This window comes from Eutrigla gurnardus (assembly GCF_963514095.1).
Source record: "Eutrigla gurnardus genome assembly, chromosome: 9".
NCBI lineage: Eukaryota > Metazoa > Chordata > Actinopteri > Perciformes > Triglidae > Eutrigla > Eutrigla gurnardus.
Window position 1 is genome coordinate 8,925,049 of NC_139923.1, and position 20,858 is coordinate 8,945,906.

The following is a 20,858-nucleotide window of genomic DNA, read 5'->3' on the forward strand; positions in this document are numbered from 1 at the left end:
ACATCGTCGCTTCAGCTTTTACAATGTGACAGCTCCCTCTAGTGGGACACATTGACAAATGCATACATATACTATATGGCCAAAGGTATGTGGACATCCGTACATTGTTACGTATGTGAGTGCTGAACATATCAATCCAAACCCACTGGCATTTGATTTCCCTTCATTGAAAAGAAGGAAACCATGAAAAACAGCCCAAAACTGCAGCATGTGATCAATTATGGGGGGGGGGGGGGCGATCCCAGCTGTCATTGGGCGAAGGCAGGGTTCACCCTGGACAGGTAACCAGTATATCACAGGGCTGACATGTAGAGACAGACAGGTAACCAGTCTATCACAGGGAGACATGTAGAGACAGACAGGTAACCAGTCTATCACAGGGAGACATGTAGAGACAGACAGGCAACCACTCTATCACAGGGCTGACATGTAGAGACAGACAGGTAACCAGTCTATCACAGGGCTGACATGTAGAGACAGACAGGTAACCAGTCTATCACAGGGAGACATGTAGAGACAGACAGGTAACCAGTCTATCACAGGGCTGACATGTAGAGACAGACAGGTAACCAGTCTATCACAGGGCCGACATGTAGAGACAGACAGGTAACCAGTCTATCACAGGGAGACATGTAGAGACAGACAGGTAACCAGTCTATCACAGGGCTGACATGTAGAGACAGACAGGTAACCAGTCTATCACAGGGCTGACATGTAGAGACAGACAGGTAACCAGTCTATCACAGGGAGACATGTAGAGACAGACAGGTAACCAGTCTATCACAGGGAGACATGTAGAGACAGACAGGTAACCTATCACAGGGAGACATGTAGAGACAGACAGGTAACCAGTCTATCACAGGGCTGACATGTAGAGACAGACAGGTAACCAGTTTATCACAGGGAGACATGTGGAGACAGACAGGTAACCAGTCTATCACAGGGCTGACATGTAGAGACAGACAGGTAACCAGTCTATCACAGGGAGACATGTAGAGACAGACAGGTAACCAGTCTATCACAGGGCTAACATGTAGAGACAGACAGGTAACCAGTCTATCACAGGGCCGACATGTAGAGACAGACAGGTCCATCCTGCATGTCTTTGGACTGTGAGGAAGCTGGAGAACCCGCAGAGAATCCACGCTTACACGGGGAGAACATGCAAACAGAAGGAACCCGAACCCGACCCGGGAATCGAACCCGGGACCCTCTTGCTGAGTATTTCCTAAACTCCTGCTGGTTCTGTGTGTCATCATTCCAGATGTGATGCCTGCAGCCGCCATTGAAGCATCACTTACTATGATACTATTACTGCTACACTAACAGTGTTACTGGTACTTTTACTGATTCTAACACCAGCACTACTATGATTGTTTGGTGATTCAGACTATAAACGACTGTCGGAGCAGACAGTGAAGTATGATCCTTGGACTAATAAATCTATGAGTTTGAAGCTCATCAGATGTCAGAACAGTGCACAGCTACTGTTATCTGAAACATGGAGTGGCTTCTTCATGATCTCAACTTGCACATTCTGCAAAAAAAAAAAACGAAAATCACTTATTTTGAAAAAAAAGAAGCTTATTTTATAAGCTTTTTTTGTTTGTTTTTTTTTAATTTTTTTTATTACATTTTTTCTTAAAGTGTTCTTTTTTTGAATTACATTGTATTTAAATATGTATGTAACACACCTATTATTTTACAACTCGCCCTGTATATTTTAACTGTATTTGTTAAGCTTTCAAATCAACCCTGATATTTTCATGAGAGAAGCGTTGACTGCTTTATCTGTTCAGATGATTTATTACATGTTTGTCTCCAAGTGTGAACCACAGCAGGTGAGATCTGAATTCCTGGGCTGAACATCATCCTGATTAAAGTGTGAGATCGCAGCTGTAACAAACATGTTTTAGACGTGATGATCGATGACTCAGTATCGGTGCTCGTCAGTGTGAAGTCAGAGGTGGCATCAACGTTGTGGCGTTTAACCGCCGTGACAGCTGTTTCCTTTCGCTGCAGACGCCGCCATGATTACAGAGAAACTCAGCTGGGATTATCTGTGACCTGCTGCTGACGGAAAATACATCATTCATCCTCTGAACACGGCGGTTATGGAGGCACTTTCACGTCTACGTCACCTCGACGTGGGGTTTGTTTCTGTGAAGACTTTTAAGGCCTGACCCCTGACCCCTCCCTCTGCTGCTGCAGGACTGCTCAGAGTTTATACCGTGAATTTGGGCTTTGCATTGACCAAATTAACAGCTGGATCTCTCAAAATGTCAACTTAAAAAAACAATATTTTGTGGTTTATTGTCTCATCTTGACATAAAAGTACTAAGTGTTGTAATTGATTGTGATCTGAGCTTTAAAATCCATGTGGAAGCTTTAACTAAATCATCCTTTCACCATCTTGAGTCCTTGTGTCAAAACATGATTTATAAAAAGCAGGTCAACTACTGTTTTAGTCTTTTCACAGGCCTTCCTATCCAAAAAAAAAAAACTTTCAAACAGCTTCAGCTTGGACAACATGCAGCTGTTAGAGTTCTTAGTTTTTACATTTTCATCAAAAAGCTTTAATGTAGGTGAGTTGTTATTATCATTCAAATGAGACGGCTGTACTCAGTTCATTCTGAATTTGAGCAAATGAATGAATATTGTTATTTTCTGTTTGTCTTGTCCTTCCTCTTGTGAGACGGGGAAACTGAAACTTAAACGTGCTGCTGTTGTTCACAACCATCAGTGGGCGCTGACTGATAACACGTTTCATCAGCAGCCTCGCTGATCTCAGAATCTGCAGCTGAAACACGTTCCTTTAAATTTAAACAACGCCAGTTTCTTGGGTCAGATCCGACACACTTCCCTCTGTGTTCTCCAGCGCGTCTTCTTTATTTGGCTTCAACAAACAAATAAACCCTCAGGGAAGCTGTTGCTGTCCTGGTTTACCCCCGACTCCACACACACACACACACACACACACACATACACAACAATGGGATTTATCATCGTTTAATCTCGCCTGTCTTCTCTTGTGCCAGGTACCTTGTGTTGTTGTATTTAAAGGGCCAGTGTGAGTCATGTTGGGGGTTTGTATTGGCATAAATTAAATATAATATTCATAACCATGTTTTCATTATATAATCACCTGAAACTAGAATCGTTGTGTCTTCCTCATAGCTACAGAGGGAGCGTGTCCCGAGTCCGCCGTGTTGCACCGCCATGTTTCCACGGTAGCCCAGAATGGACAAACTAAAATGCAGTAACGGTGTGAAGTTATCATTACCGCCATCTGGAAGGCGTGAGTGGAGGTTGGTTCAGCAAACTGTGCCTTTTTAAATCTGATCTGTTATTTTTCCTGTATTCTAAAGGCAATAATGCACAGCTTTTTTAAATGAACCTTGCAACCAAACATAATTTAAACGTACATAAAAACATTAGATTCAACAAAAGAAACAGGAGACAGCTCCTGAAAAATATAAACCTTGACTGATACGACGGCTTCTTTGCAGATTTCTGAAGGGAACCACATTTATAATGCTAAATGCTAAATTCTGGTCTTTCACATTTGCTTCCGTCATTGATAGATACAGAAGCTCCTTTGTAACCTCTCACACACACACACACACACACACACAAAGGAAAAACTGCATGTCCAAACTTCCAGAGGAACGGACTGAATCATCTTTGGCTTCACGCTCCGTCAGCTGTCGGTCGGTGAACAGTGAAAATGATGAGGCGTGCGATGACATCAGCGGAGAGGAAGGCTGGCACAGACGTATCCCATCAGGCTCGCCGTCCGCCACGCCAGCCTTTTACAGATGTTCCCCTTCCCGGCACACCTGGTCTTCCGTTCATCAGTCTGTGCACTCTTTGAGAGGCTGCGTAACTTTTCCCATCTCTGTCCATCTCACAAATCATCGGACTGCAGAACAAAACCCTTTCGTAAACTGAAAACTGAGTCGCCTCCACATATGTAATATTGACTTATGTTTCATTTGTTAATTCACAGACTTCAGAACTAAGGCAAGCAGGAAGAAGGATGACGTAATGCTGCACACAAAATCCACCAGACGACATCCTCTCCCCGTCTCCACTCTGACTGATGAAGGTCCCGCTGTTGGGACCGTTAGCTGCTAGCCGTCAGCCCAACCGTTACCTACATCAGATTACTATTTGCTTCAAACAAAGAGGAATGAGAATAGAAAGTATATACGCATGGAGGCAAATGCAGCATGAAGCCCAGACTGTGATGTCACAGGCACTTAACTGTAGTTTATTTTAGTCGAAGCTTCCACAGATAAACAAGCAGGATGGAGAGTTAAGAGCTCTTGAAGGCTCCACATAAACAGCTCCACAAGACGAGGATGACAAAGCAAAGGCAAATGCAAAAGCAGACTTTTCTCATCTTTGGCCAAAGATATGCATTTTTATTGCATTAAATTTGATTAAATTACACAGATACAGTGGCGAGCGGTGACCGTTTACTGTGGTCATGCTGAAGTGTCAATACCATGCGCGCCCGTGGGGGGGCATTATATTGTTTAATAAAAAATATAATATGGTTAGTGGAAACAGCTTGTAGTGATCACGTTGGTCCAGAGTACATTTGATCACTATAAGCGGTTGATTACTAAAACCGAATTGTTATTACAGTATTTCACTTATTTTTTTTATGGAGAACATCATCTAAATGCCAGTTATATTATTTTACAGTAACTCACTGACACGTCTCAGATCAGTAGGCGCTGCTGCCGGTGTGTTTTTAAAACGAACTAGGCTAGTAGCGCCGCAGATTTCTCATTCCCCACCTTGTTTGACTGAGAGTGTTTCGAGATGGTTTTCATGAATGAACAGGCAATATGTCGCTGTCAGACCGGATCGTTTGACGGGAGGGGGGTCGGCTAGCTAGCCATTTATGTTTCTCATACGCGCTAGCTTGAAAGTGACGGACGGAATTCTTTGCAGTCTTTGTGATATTTACTTCAGGAGTAGGCCGACCACTTGAAATTATAGCTTTCTTTTCCTCAAAAGGTCTCCGCGAAAACGGCACTGAACGCAAAGCCTGAATATAATTAATATTTTCAGCCATTTTGACCAGGCTACACAATGAATGAACCACTGACAGTTTCCCGCTGAACAATTCAAACAAGTCATTTTTGCGCATGCGCGTTGGCAGATAAGCTGCTTCACTGACAGCTTTTTTGCCATTCAAAATGCTCATCTACAGTAAACAGCCTTTAGCAGTAACTGTACTAGTCGGTGTCACAGTGCGCATGCGCGAAACAAGCTGTCAGCTTTCCAGCTTTTCGCAAGCAAAACGGGACAGATTAGGCACAGATTTAAGACCAAAACAGTAAAACTAAGGTATTGTATAATTGAACACACTGCCAGATTAATATTTTCAATTATTTTTATTGAAGGGCTTGGGCATGCACTGCATTTATAGCTTATTATGACCGCTCGCCCATGCACAGATAGAATGCTGAAGATGATTTTGATTCTTTTCTGAAATCCTTGGTGTAATTCTCAGCCACTTTGAGATGTAAGTGTATATAAACAGGTATTATAGGGTGCCTAGTAAACAGAAACTGAACTACATTAAACCCTCTGAGCTCTTGTAAAACATCACAGGGACACGAACAGACTACGTGATCTAAAATTGTTCATCATATTCATACCTCCACTGATGGCGGCCGCCTCCAGGTCCTGATACGAGCCACATCGACTCCATCCCTGGACAGATTGACGGATACGGACGCAGCAGCGACTTATTGACTGTCAGATTTTCTAGCCCGTCTGCTGCAGTGATCATTTCCTGCGAAGTGTGAGATTGTAATCTTTTGATTTCCTTTTTCATTACGGGTGTCTTCATCTGACACACAGATGGGAGATGGGAGCGCTGATCTTCCTCTCCAGACGAGTGTGACGGTGTGAAAAGGATGAGACTGCGCAGGAAACAACACATTTGGGAAGCATTTTCTTTTTAAAAGCAACAAGTGACAAAAAATCTTTAATTGTCAATAAAAAATAATATTTTATATAATATATTTATCTGATCTTTAGTCAGGCCCGCCGGCGGGCCGTTTTGCACTAGTTTCGCATTCATTCCGTTTAATCGCATATTATTTTAAATGCGTCTGCGTCATATTACACATCATTTGAAAGCTACGAGTCTCGCGAATCGAACAAAGTAAGCCGTTTTAGGCTCACGGAAAACACATCAAAAGCAAACACAGCATATGTGCAAGGAGTGCACAGAAAAATAACAACAACAAGCCAAACGTTCCCTACCTTTCGAGCTGTCTGGAAGTCCAAAAACAACATGTAGCATGCTAATCCTTATATCCAGAGAAAGGTAAGAGTCCAACGAACAAAAGTAGCCACTTCGTTTAGTCACTGCGGTCAAGCCAGCCGCAACTTCGATCTCCGTGGTCAAATCAGCCGCACTTAAATTTCGAGTGAACAAGTATTCTCAGCGTTGCGGTAAATGCGGAGAAACATCGTATTACTTCCGGTTTTCAAAATAAAGGTATTAAGAACAGTAAGCTATATATCGAACCTACCAACCATTGAAAATAAAATGTTACATTAAAGTGTTGCATGCACCTATGATGGATAAAAAACACTTGTTATCATTTGTTTTACTGCACCAATGTGGAGAAATTCAAGTATAAAAGTCCCATATTTATACCTGGAGATTGCATCGTTGCCCACATTTGAGCTACTGTAAAAACACTTTGATCAATAATTCCTGGCTATGGGTGGTATATTTGACTTCTACACATAGAGGACTACAACTATACTTTAAATCAAGCATTTTTACTGTACCAATGTGGAGAAATTCAAGTATAAAAGTCCCATATTTATACATGCAGATTGCATCGTTGCCCATATTTGAGCTACTGTAAAAACACTTTGCTCAATAATTCTTGGCTATGGGTGGTATATTTGACTTCTACACATAGAGGACTACAACTATACTTTAAATCAAGCATTTTTACTGTACCAATTAAGAGAAATTACGAAGTTAAAGTCACAAGTTACATTTAACGAATAATAGGTCGATTTCTGAATATTTGAGGTGATATAAAAAATAAGTTTCTCAATAATTCCAGAATGACACTGATTGATTTGAGTTGAGGACATCTCTGACAACATGCCTTTGTCGTATGTTGTCCATTAAAACCATATGTTGTACCATTAAATGTAGGACTTTTACTTTGTAATTTCTCTTAATTGGTACAGTAAAAATGCTTCATTTTTGGTACGTATGTAGTCAGAGATTTTCTCAACTCAAATCAATCAGTGTCATTCTGGAATTATTGATAAAAGTATTTTTATAGCACCTCAAATATTCATACCTCTACCTATTATTCGTTAAATGTAGGACTTTTACTTTGTAATTTCTCTTAATTGGTACAGTAAAAATGCTTGATTTTCGATATGTATGTAGTCAGAGATGTCCTCAACTCAAATCAATCAGTATCATTCTGGAATTATTGAGAAAAGTATTCTTATAGCACCCCAAATATTCAGAAATCTACCTATTATTCGTTAAATGTAGGACTTTTACTTTGTAATTTCTCTTAATTGGTACAGTAAAAATGCTTGATTTTCAGTAGGTATGTTGTCAGAGATGTCCTCAACTCAAATCAATCAGTGTCATTCTGGAATTATTGAGAAAAGTATTTTTATAGCACCTCAAATATTCAGAAATCTACCTATTATTCGTTAAATGTAGGACTTTTACTTTGTAATTTCTCTTAATTGGTACAGTAAAAATGCTTGATTTTCGGTAGGTATGTTGTCAGAGATGTCCTCAACTCAAATCAATCAGTGTCATTCTGGAGTTATTGAGAAACTTATTTTTTATAGCACCTCAAATATTCAGAAATCGACCTATTATTCGTTAAATGTAGGACTTTAACTTCGTAATTTCTCTTAATTGGTACAGTAAAAATGCTTGATTTAAAGTATAGTTGTAGTCCTCTATGTGTAGAAGTCAAATATACCACCCATAGCCAAGAATTATTGAGCAAAGTGTTTTTACAGGAAGTCAAATATGGGCAAAGATGCAATCTCAGGTATAAATATGGGACTTTTAGACTTGAATTTCTCCACATTGCTACAGTAAAAATGCTTCATATTAAACATACTTGTAGTCAATTATGTGTAGAAGTCAAATATACCACCCATAGCCAGGAATTATTGAGCAAAGTGTTTTTACAGTAGCTCAAATGTGGTCAAAGATGCAATCTGCATGTATAAATATGGGACTTTTAGACTTGAACTTCTCCACATTGCTACAGTAAAAATGCTTGATTTAAAGTATAGTTGTAGTCAATTATGTGTAGAAGTCAAATATACCACCCATAGCCAGGAATTATTGAGCAAAGTGTTTTTACAGTAGCTCAAATGTGGTCAAAGATGCAATCTGCATGTATAAATATGGGACTTTTAGACTTGAATTTCTCCACATTGCTATAGTAGAAATGCTTGATTTAAAGTATAGTTGTAGTCCTTTATGTGTAGAAGTCAAATATACCACCCATAGCCAGGAATTATTGAGCAAAGTGTTTTTACAGGAAGTCAAATATGGTCAAAGATGCTATCTCCACGTATAAATATGGGACATTTATACTTGAATTTCTCCACATTGGTGCAGTAAAAATGCTTGATTTAGGTATAGTTGTAGTCCCCTATGTGTAGAAGTCAAATATACCACCCATAGCCAGGAATTATTGAGCAAAGTGTTTTTACAGTAGCTCAAATATGGACAAATATGCAATCTCCAGGTATAAATATGGGACTTTTATACTTGAATTTCTCCACATTGGTACAGTAAAAATGCTTCATATTAAACATATGTGTAGTCCTCTATGTGTAGAAGTCAAATAAACCACCCATTGCCAGGAATTATTGATCAAAGTGTTTTTACAGTAGCTCAAATATGGGCAACGATGCAATCTGCATGTAAAAATATGGGACTTTGTTATTGAATTTCTCCACATTGGTACAGTAAAAATGCTTGATTTAAAGTATAGTTGTAGTCCTCTATGTGTAGAAGTCAAATATACCACCCATAGCCAGGAATTATTGAGCAAAGTGTTTTTACAGTAGCTCAAATGTGGGCAACGATGCAATCTCCAGGTATAAATATGGGACTTTTATACTTGAATTTCTCCACATTGGTGCAGTAAAAATGCTTCATATTAAACATACGTGTAGTCCTCTATGTGTAGAAGTCAAATATACCACCCATTGCCAGGAATTATTGCGCAAAGTGTTTTTGCAGTAGCTCAAATATGGGCAACGATGCAATCTGCATGTATAAATATGGGACTTTTATACTTGAATTTCTCCACATTGGTACAGTAAAAATGCTTGATTTAAAGTATAGTTGTAGTCCTCTATGTGTAGAAGTCAAATATACCACCCATAGCCAGGAATTATTGATCAAAGTGTTTTTACAGTAGCTCAAATATGGGCAACGATGCAATCTCCACGTATAAATATGGGACTTTTATACTTGAATTTCTCCACATTGGTGCAGTAAAACAAATGATAAGTGTTTTTTATTCATCATAGGTGCATGCAACACTTTAATGTAACATTTTATTTTCAATGGTTGGTAGTTTCGATATATAGCTTACTGTTCTTAATACCTTTATTTTGAAAACCGGAAGTAATACGATGTTTCTCCGCATTTACCGCAACGCTGAGAATACTTGTTCACTTGAAATTTAAGTGCGGCTGATTTGACCACGGAGATCGAAGTTGCGGCTGGCTTGACCGCGGTGTTTAACCCCACGAGCACGCTAACTCCGGTAGTCATCCATAACACGGCATGTGTTGACGTTGTGAGTTTCTGAACAAAAGATTGTTTATAGCTAGTTATGCTCTTCAATGACGGGCGAACAACAAAGCTTTGCTATTTCCGTGTATGGCGGCTTCTTGGCGACAAAACAAGCCCCCTTCCACGATTCTGCGATCCGAATTGGCTGAACAATCTGTCCATCAAGAGAGCCAGTGCTTCACTGGCTCTCGGCTGACCAACCACGAGAATCCCCAGGCAGAGAGCCAATAGGCAGAGGAGTACATTTTTGACTGACAGGTCTTATAGCCAATGAGCTTACGATTCCAGCGGTATGTTACATGGGGGGAGGGGGCTTGAGGGTTTAGAGCGCAGCAGCTCAGAAAGGTCAGACTGTGACCTGCAGATATGATAGTTATGCAGAGTCTCATTACAGAAGGCTGTTATGTAAAAAAACATTAAAAAAATGTTGGTTTTATTAGTAGTAGTTGTAGAACTGGTGAAATAAACAAAAAAAAGTAGAATTATATACCTAAAAATACCCATAATCTCATCTGGAACACTTGTTCCAGATGCAGCTCCGTCTGACATTGCCCTACAACACTGCACTTTCAAAGCTCATTTTTGGGTGTCTTTTTATCTACTTTCTACCAGTTTTTGGTCAGGCTTGTGGCTGTGGCTTCATTCAACTTTTAGGCCTAAATATAAGAGCCACAGCTAACTTGTTTCATTCAAAAAGAAAAATAATTTAGGCGAGGCAAAAAATTGCAATTTCCACTATGTTTGAGCTGCAGAAGAAAATTCAAAGGGTTATCTTTCAGGAATGCTCAGCTTTGTGCCTGTAGTCATAGGGGTTAAAAAACAGTAACCATTTTACTTTGGGTATGTCGTTTTCAGCCTTTTCTTCAAAAATAGGACGCCCATTTAATATAATATTCTTTTATATAAAGTTCTTTTAATAACTTGGTTATTCTGTCGCAGGCCTGTAATAAGCCTCTCCTACTGGCCTGAAGTCTTTGTGTGTCACCATAGACTGCTAGCTTGACAGCTGTGAGTACGAACAACAGCCACATTCATCGTTTTGAGTATGAGTTTTGTGGGAGTGGCCTGAAAGGACCTGCCCTCAGTGTCACCTTGGAAACGTACTTGTTAGATTCAGCTTCCGTAAGTCAGCCAGTGAAGCTGCTGGCTGCTCTCTATGGAAAAGAGTTGGTTCCACTGGACTCGGTGTTTCATCTTTTCTGCGTACTTTTGCTGGCTTAAGATTACCCACGCTAGCTGTAAAGATCTGGGATTCAGAGCATTAACGTTAACGTAAAAGCTTTAATAGCGTAATGTCTACCTGGCTGGAGAATGAAGCCACTCTCCCTCTGTGTGTGTTGTAATCTGAGTTTCTCGGCTGCTAACTGCTCTTGCCCCACTGGCTAGCTCGCGGATGCCGTACTCCGCCCTCTGGTCCCCATCAGTTAGCTCTGTTGCTGTTGTTTACACTGTTAGCACCGTTAGCTGCATGCCGCCGGCTAAGCCATGTCGATAGCAGTTGTTGATAGCCGTTGAAAGGCAAAAGAAATGCTCCCAATCTATATATATATATAGATAGATAGATAGATAGATAGATAGATAGATAGATAGATAGATAGATAGATAGATAGATAGATAGATAGATAGATAGATAGATAGATAGATAGATAGATATTACAACACACAGAGAGGGAAACACCTTTAAAACTCTGACATTAGCATGAATTTAGTACCATTAAACATCAGGAGTTCTTGTGGTAAAGTTTTATTACTGTTTTTTTTTACAGTTCTTTTACATTAACACCCCACATGCAACACTTCCAAAAACATTTATGGAAGAAACATTGTGGAAGAGTTGTGTTTCAGAGATGCCAGAGATGCCAGAGATGCCAGTGCCAGAGGGTGACTGAAGAGATAAACAGGTGCAATGTTTTCCACAAAAAGAACAATATTATTGAAGATTTTTCTCTGCAGACATTATCTAAAATCACCATCTACATTTAATTTGTCCGTCAGAAAACATCCAAAACACACATTCAGGTGTTTATTTTACTACACTTTGTCTATTTGCACCGATAGATTTCTCCTGAATTCACCAAATGTTGGCAGTAGATAATGTAAAAAAGAATGGTCTTAATGTAAGTAATCAACTGGGAAAGTCTCATTGTTGTATCTATGCATTCAGTTATTTACCCCTTTCACCTGAAATGTTAATCAGATCTTTTAAAGGCTGTTTTCTCAAAATGATTCATTTTTTCTTTGACTCTGAGTCATAAATCTCCACGTCAGTAGCTTTTACAAGCACTAAAGTTTCATTCCATCTACATGCTGAAGGTTTTTACATGTTCATATATAATTCACATATTATAGAATATTTTATTTCTTAAAAAAGGCTGTTGACAGTATGTTTTGATTTATGGAGTGATATAAACAGATATCTGGAACGTAATGTACGCACATTGATCCAATCATGTCTCATCTGGATAATTGTCATGGCGATATCTATGAGTTTCTCTCCTTGAGAGACAACATGCAGATTAAAAACGCTCCCTTGACCCGGTGTTTTCCTGTAACCTTCGACGTGTCGTAGAGATGCTGCTGCAGGAGTCCGTCTGTGAAGACATACGGCCGAATGATGACACACTTAATCACCAGGAAGGTAAAGGGTCCATCCACAGAATGAAGCTGCGAGGGCCTCCGGTGGGTCAGGAGCATCAATCAGAGTTTACTGTCCGGCTCAGCAGTTAACCAGCGTTTCTATTGACCCTGCAGGTGATAAATAACCTTGTTACACTTAGTTCAGGGTTGAGGGAAACAGGGAAATCAAGACTGAGTGCAGCGCTGCTCCTCCCCTGATAACCCCTCGCCTCTGTCCGTGTGATGGCTCTCTTCACTTTCATTCTGTGTTGCAAAGTAATTTACTACGTTTACTCCTACTGTACAATTTAGAGGTACTTGCTGTTTTCCTTTTTTGTTACTCTCTAATTCTTCTTCTCAGAGGGAGATAATGTACTTTTTATTCCACTGCATTTACCTCCACACTCCAATACAATGAATCAATTATTTATGATTAATCAGGTTAAAATGAGATCAATATAAAGTAGCATTAAAGTGATGAACACATTAAAAGATCACTAATTGGAATCCAATCATGTATCCATTATTCTGCATAATGAGTACTACTTAAATAGATTTTCATACGCTTATACTTTTACTCAAGTGAGTCTTTGAATGCAGGACTTTTACTTGTAACAGAGTATTATCACACGTGTACTGGTACTTTTTCTTGATAAAAGATCTGGGTGCTTCAGTAGCTGACCTGAAGCGCATCTTGGGTCTCTGGAGACAAAAAAAATATGTAATGCAATAATGTTCACCAGCAGATGGCGCCATAATGAGTCAGATCACCCAAATGTAACATAAACATAAAAGCTATTTAGTCATGCATATCCAGGGTTGGAGATACAGGACATGGCCAGATACATGTGGACACCCAATATTACAGCCTGTATGCGATTGTTGTTAAATTATCCTGAATCCATGGGCGTTAATCTGCTGCTACAACAACCTGCACTCTTTCTGGTTGCAGATTTTGAAACAGCTTCAGGGAACATCAGACACATTAATTTCCAGTAAGTGCATGTTAGTGTGGTTGGTAATTTGGCTAATATGACCCTTCAATGCTACCTCACAGTCACACATGCACCCTGTTTTTATATATATATATATGTCAGCTACGCTGCAGCCCGAACCAAAACATGCTCAGAAAATAGACACGCTTGTTGTTTTGCAGGTGTCGTGGTTGCAGGATGCACATCATTCCTGCAGCGCGTGTCATACTTCAGGGTTTCCACATTCTGCATGCCAGCAGTGTGAGGTTCACCGCCCGACCAGCCACACCACCCTTCTTCTGCTTCTTCCGCTTCGTTTTCTTCTTCTTCACGTCCTCCTTGCCAAGACACGAAGCCCGGAGCCAAAATGGATTTGCCCCCACATGAGCCACGCAGACACACCCCTGAGGGGAATACAGTCTCACACACATGTACATAATCCCCGTGTCAGACACACCTCTTGGCAACAGCGTCAGAAATGCCCCGAGGTACGGCAAAAACTCAGTTCCTCCAACAAACACAGCCTGCAGAGAGTCGAGGAGCGCCGTGGAACGTGTTGCTCACCGGGAAGCGATAAAAGAAGATTGAGCTTCACACAATGAGCTTTATAAGACGTATTTTTAGAGGTATTTGGTTGATGCTCTCAACCAGATGTGATTCAGATAAGTGATCAGGTAACAGGGAGATCCAGCGGGCATGAGTGGCCCCTGGGCACAGACATGCAGGGGGCCCCACCTCTCCCACACAGGAGCAAGACACACAGACTTTATAGGCGTTTTGGCCTCTTTGTGTTGTTGTCTTCTGTCTCCTTGTAGTCATTACACATCTCCTGAGTTTCCTTCTTTTCTCCCTTTGTGTCTTTTTGTATTTTGGTTTTTCTGCTTTTCATAATCCTGAGTCTCGCTGTCTTTTTGCAGCTATTCTGCATCGCCTTGTAGTTGTAGTCTCTTTGTCACTTTGTGTCTCTTTGTGGTCATTTTGAGTCATTTTGCAGTTGGTCTGTTTCTCCTTTCAGACTTTTTTTGTCTCTCCGTTATTGTTATGTCCCTCTTCCCAGCTGTTTTGCATCTCGTTGTAGTTGTTTTGGTCCCTTTTGTAATCGTTGTATGTTTCTTTGTGGTGATCGTGAGTCTCTTTGAGTGATATTTTATAGGTTATGACCAGTGGGGGAGAGGCTCCTGACACTTTGGGCCCCTGGGACTGGGCCTAGTAGACCCGTTCAATAATCCATCCATGACAGTAATCCAGTAATCCAGTTATCCCGTAATCGTAATTGTAGTAATCGTTCTTTAATCCATAAAGGCGTTTGGCTGCATCCAGTGAAACAGCTCTATTTGTGAGCTTAAACCTGATCATAATTATACTTTACATTCCATGCATAATCTATGAACATTTAGGGGCTGGAGCCGATCCCGAAGACGGGGTCCACCCAGGACGGGTCTCCAGTCCATCACAGGGCCGACGCGTAGAGACAGGCAAGCATTCACATTTCACACTCATACAACACACGTCATCAATTAACGTAACCTTTGGAAGCCGGAGTTCCCAGTTAAAACACTAAGATTGAGAAGGAGCGGATCGGGACCAGGAAGCCGAGCGGATCAGAGGAGCGGATATAAATCTTCAAGAAGTCTCCCCTGGAACTAATGTCACTTTTTTACAAGCAAGTGAATGTAAAATGATTCTTTTAGTGATCTTCTCTCGAAACTGATATAATTTTAACTTTTGCCATCATCTGATTTTTGCAAGTGATATGAATTCCTCTTGAGTGGTCCAGGTTGATGATGCACAGTGACGGTTGATGCATGAGGCAGCAGTGGTGTCCTCTGGGAAATCAGGAGGTTGCGAATAGAAAACGTTGATAAATGTGGTGGTTTTATTCCAGAAAACGTGTCAGTTAGAATTGAAAGAATGAAACCAGTCAAGCCTTTCTATCAGCAAGAACAGGAGGAGAGAAGACGGCTAGCGTTCTGTGAGTACAGTTATTACATCCGCTTATTACAACATGTCAAGTTTTACACAGAGGATGTCACGTCACTCGGATGGAGACTCGAACAGAGACTCAAAAAGAGACTCGAACAGAGACTCGTTGGCCTCGTTAAATTCTCACGTGTCAGAAAATGCAAACAGCCGTCGTGCCGCCGCTGCTCGTTCACACTCTGTTATCATCATCCCATTCTTTCTTCTTTTGCTGCCCTCCTTTCAGGAAATGGGACAAAGGGATTTTTTATGCGCTGGCCACTGTGATTCACTGCTGAGACGCACACACACACACACACAGTTGGTTTAGCCTTTATAACTTGGCTCATTATTTATGGCTGAGTGAGCCGTTTCAACATGACCAGCAGCGTCTGACTCACCGCGGCGCTGCAGCCGGAGAGTCAGGTGGAGGTCGGAGAAGAAAGGAAGACGCCTACGTGACCTTGTCTCCGGGTTTCGTTTCATCCTGAACGTTTATGGAGTTGTGATGATCGGCCGAGGAAGGAAACATCAGCAGCACTGTGTTGCACTGTGGAATATTACATTGATAAAACATGGTGGTTACAAATATCCACGTTAACGACACAAGGCTTCAAAATAACGTTAGGACACAAACACTGGTCCTCTGGGTGAAAGTTGTGTTTGTTTGACTCCTCCCTCTTTTTTGGACTACGTCATCACACTCCTGGAGCTTCTTCTGTGAGCGTTTACGTCGTAGTCGGTTAGTTAGTCAGGTTGTGAGTCTGGAAGGGAGCTCAAAGGTTTCACCCTTTTATATCCACAAAGCATCGCTTGTGAGGAAGGCGATGGGGGAGGAGCCTATTGGGGAGGCCGCTCGGCTTTGGTGTTGTTGATGTTTTCTTTAATAAAGAGAAGGAAAGAGAGAGAGAGAGAGAGAAAAAGAAGACAACATGAAACCTTGGTGCGTCTCATACAGACGTGTATTTTGACGCTGAGTTATCGAAGCTTCGGGACTTAACACCCTGGAAGTGAGACCAGGTGTATTTTTGATGTAGTTAATCTGAATCACTCACAAGGGCCCTTGTCTCTAAGGGCCCAGAGCAAACCCCTGCCTGGCCCCGCCTCGAGTCTGATTCAAGAATATTCTAATGAGAAGAAGATCTGGTGGATGAATCCCTCCAATGAATCTGCATGTAGGCTAATGTAATATATAGGACTTTACATAACAGGGGACGTCACTACAATAACATGTCAATTAAAGGCATTTATGTTATGTGACGTCACTCTACATTTTAAAAAATATAACAACTGTATAGGTCGCCTTTGAAACTCACCGCGGGTTTGTTGAATAGGTGGTTCTGTGAGATCATGAGCACTAACTAGAGCTCGTAATTCTGTTTGCACCTGGAGTCCGCCGAGCCGCGGAGGCACCTGGACGCGTCACGGAGTTTGGAGAGAAAGAGGCGGAGCTTTACGCGCCACGAGAGAGAGGGAGCTGTGATGCGCGAGACAGAGCGCGCGTGTGTTTCTGCTGGATGCAGTCAGTCAGTCAGAGGTTTTCAGCTGACGATCAACGAACAACAGCTTCAACGCCAGAAAACAAATCACACCGAGGAGGGAATTTTAAAAAAGCGGACTATTTCTTCTGGGAGTTTTTCATATTTAACGGAGAAGCGAAGACAGAAAAAGAAATCCACCGCGATCCGTTTTGACTTGATGAGAAAGTGAAGAAGTCCCGGAGAGACCGCCGGAGGAATATGATTTGAATCAGGGAGACGCACAGCACTGTTGCTCTCTAACAGGTGAGTTTATTATCTGGGTTTATCAACTTTCCTTTGCTCGTCTTTCTTCTACTTTATATTTCATGCGTAAAAACGCAGATACCCTGAAACCACTGCCCTCTCCCTCCCTCCCTCCCTCTCCTCCTCGTCTGGATATCACAGCCTGCTTTTGAAATGTTTTTTCTGGCTCTTAACTCCACACCACCAGCTTCCCATGTTGTGTTTTCTTTGACTTTTTCTCCGTGACTCACTTTCCTCTCCAACTGAAAACATTCTCACTGCTGCCCGCCGCCTTTTGTCCTTTGAAAACTCGGGAGCCACGTTTATTGTGTTCGGTGCAGGTGCGTAATAATATGCCCACTATTACTCACAATCTTACACCAAAACAAGACCATACTCAACTCACCATATCTGATTAATAATACTGCGTAATATTTTATAACATCATATTGTGCGTGTTTTGGCTTCTCTTTTCTCTTTATTTTCTCCTTATATCCCCATTATAGTCCTACAGAGTTGCCTTCATCTCTTATATTATGTCTTTTGCACACATTTCCATTAAGCCTATAAGCACCTGTCTGTCGCTCTCCCTGACATGCTGTCATAAGATAAAACGCAACTCTAAAACAACGAGTTATTACTCAGAAGTTAGCATGGATTTTAAAAACACAAACCCACTTGTTGCCTTGTTTTGGATCACCTCTGGGGATCGTGGTAAAAACCACATGCAGATAAGAAGACATTTTGCAAATTCTCTGGTGTTGCCCCCCCTCAACCCCCACCTCTCTAAAAGCATCTCCCAGTGGATTTCCATTTAGTCGCTGGGGTTATTAATCATTTTGCAGGACGGTCCCCCTTCGCTTTCTCCCTCCAGCCTCTTGTGTTTCTAATCGAGTTTATCTGCGCTCCCTTGGGGCCCTTTGCTGTCTAAACTTAGGCCCCGTGGTTTGTGTCGCCCCGCCGATCGGGCTGATTCACTGCCTTGCCACTCGCTGTGGTCACTCGGGAATGGAGCCGAGCACCGCAGAAGGGCTCACCCAGGTCTGGCTGCTGGTTTTGTAGAGGGGGTCAGTGGAGTCAGAAGCAGAAGCGCTGATGATTAGGAGGCTGATATTAAAGCTTTGTGTCACCACAGAGACTCACTCACTTCAGCATGAATGGTTTGGCTGCTCGTGGTGGAGTGACTAGACTAGGTTTCAAACCCTGACACGGTTCCATTTATGAAAGTTTGAGGCTAAAAAGGGATTTCGGTGTGCCTCTTATTTTCTTCTCCGTGGCCCCGATTCAGCACTCAGACAATCGAGGCCACCTATTCACGGATGTTCGTGATGAGCCTTTTGAGTTCTCTGTGTTCCAGCGAGGATATTTTCCCCAACTAATTTCTCATGTCTCTTATTTCTGGAACAGGATGACGCCCCGTTCGCTCCACGCCGCCGTCCTGCTGTGGGCCCTGTGCCCCAGCGCTCAGGGCCGGTGTGACAAATCCTCCGAGACCAACAAACTGAACCTCTCGGTCGCCTACGAGCTCCCGACGTTCACAACGGACTTTCCCATTCAGAACATGGTGACGCTCGACGGGATCATCTACGTCGGTGCCGTGAACCGAATCTACGCCCTGGCCCCGAACCTCACCAAGCTGTCCGAGTACCACACGGGGCCACTGCTCGCCAACGAGACCTGCGGCCAGAACCCGAGCCAATCGAACGGCGGCGGCAGGGTGGACAACTACAACATCGCATTGGTGGTGGAGAACATCTACGACAAGGGCTTGTACAGCTGCGGCTCGGCGGACAACGGCGTCTGCCGCCGCCACGTCCTGGATGAAGACACAAGCCCGAAAACCGTTGATGAGGAGGTTTACTGCTTCGCCGACATGGCGAGGCAACGCAAGGGTCAACCCAGTGACTCGGACGTCGTGGTCAGCCCTTCAGGCTCTCAGGTGCTCAACGTGGAAAGTAACGTCATCAAGTTTTTCGTGGGGAACTCCGAGATCCCGGGTCTAGAAAAGGCATCGGGTGCTGCCACACATCCGCATACCATCTCCCTGCGGAAGATGAAGACGAGCCAGGACGGCTTCACGTTCTTCTCCAACCACTCACACATGGACCTGCTGCCGTCTCTGCGTGGGAACTACTTCCTACGATACGTCTACTCCTTCCACAGTGGACCGTTCACCTACTTCCTCACGGTGCAGCGGGTTAACCGGCACTCCCAGGCCTACCACACCCGCATCGTCCGCATGTGCTCCTCGGACCTCGTGATCCGCCGCTACGTGGAGATGCCCCTCGAGTGCATCAGCACTGACAAAAGACGGCGGCGCTCAGCGGAGGACGTGAAGGTGTTCAACATCCTGCAGGCGGCGCACGTCGCCAAGGTGGGCAACGACGTGGAGCTGCAGAAGCAGCTGAAGGTGGAGGAGGATGATGACGTGCTGTTCGCCGCCTTCGCCCGCGGGAAGCCGAACTCCCCGGAGCCGACGGCGAACTCGGCCGTCTGCATCATGTCCCTGAAACACATCAACAACATGTTCAAGATGTACATGCAGCGCTGCCACACGGTGGACCCGTATCACTTCACCGGGTCGGACAAGAAGTCCTGCTACAACGTGGTAAGACCTGGGAAGGGGCGGGGCTTATCAGGAAGGGGCGGGGTTTACTGTGTAGGCATAGCCACCATTTAACTCCTGCTTTTCAAAGTATGTGTTGCTCTCATGAACATTTAAATAACCAAATAATCTAAAGAAACTGGAGAACCTAATTTTGTTACTTGACTGAAAGAGTCATTTCTTTATTATGAGTTTGTTTGTAAGTGTTCAGCCTGCACAAACTCAGAAAAGTACTTGTTTCCAATGCATTTGGCATGGCAAGGTAATATATGTTTGTTCTGCACACTGAGAAAAATTCAGTCATTTTAGACATCCGTAACTTTTTATCTGAAGTTTTGTTCACTGAATCCCAAAGATAAACTACAGTCTGCAGATAAACAACAGTCGGAGCGTCATCACAACGTGGCTTTACGATGTCTTTCAGCCTCTATCAGTCATCTGTACATGCATGGCTTGTTTTGTTTTTTTTATCTCTTGGAGTTATTGGACTTGGCTGTTTATTGGCTGCAGGCAGGTCGTCTCGGTAACTGGGTGGTCTCGGGTTCAGGCAGCCACCGTGTCTGCTGGACCTCTGTGTCCTTGTGTCATTGTGTTCAAGTGTCCTTGAGTGAGACACTGAAGCATGAACTGCGACTGACTTGTCCCCCCCCCCCCCCCCCCCACCCCCTCGACCCCTGTGGTTCAAAGCACACCTGTAAATCTGTATTATAGGAACACATGAAGGAACAAATTCCTTTTTCCTTTCTTTGGGGTGTTTTTGAAGATTTGAACGTACATTCTCATATTTGTGGATTGAAGCAGCACCTTCTTCCATCGCTCCGTCTCTGTAACTCTGCACTTTTAGAGTTGAAGCTGAGCGATGACTACGAGGTTAAAGATCAGACTCTCAGCTGTAATCTGAGGCTGTTTACGTCCATATTTGGTGAGCAGAGCAGGACTCTCAGCCAAGTATCAGGATGGTGACCCTTAATGCACCGCCACGAGCAGCGGGAGCTTCTCATCTCATCATGATGTGTTTCACTTGTTGCATCACCTGTTTCTACAGATGTATTTGTGTTGGATCTCACCTCCCCCCCTCCCCTATC

General features: G+C 42.8%; 1 protein-coding gene across 2 annotated transcripts in view; it reads left to right on the plus strand.

Annotated features, from left to right (window-relative positions):
* The first annotated feature begins 16,893 nt into the window (after positions 1-16,893).
* Positions 16,894-20,858, plus strand: part of met (MET proto-oncogene, receptor tyrosine kinase) — a 65,797-nt gene continuing 61,832 nt past the window's right edge. Inside the window, exons 1-2 of one of the 2 annotated variants that reach the window (XM_084016797.1) lie at positions 16,894-17,189; positions 18,576-19,776. In XM_084016797.1, the coding sequence (XP_083872923.1) occupies positions 18,577-19,776 (1,200 nt within the window). In that variant the 5' untranslated portion in view covers positions 16,894-17,189; position 18,576. The remainder of the gene's footprint in view (positions 17,190-18,575; positions 19,777-20,858) is intronic. The other variant, XM_084016796.1, reaches the window with a different exon arrangement.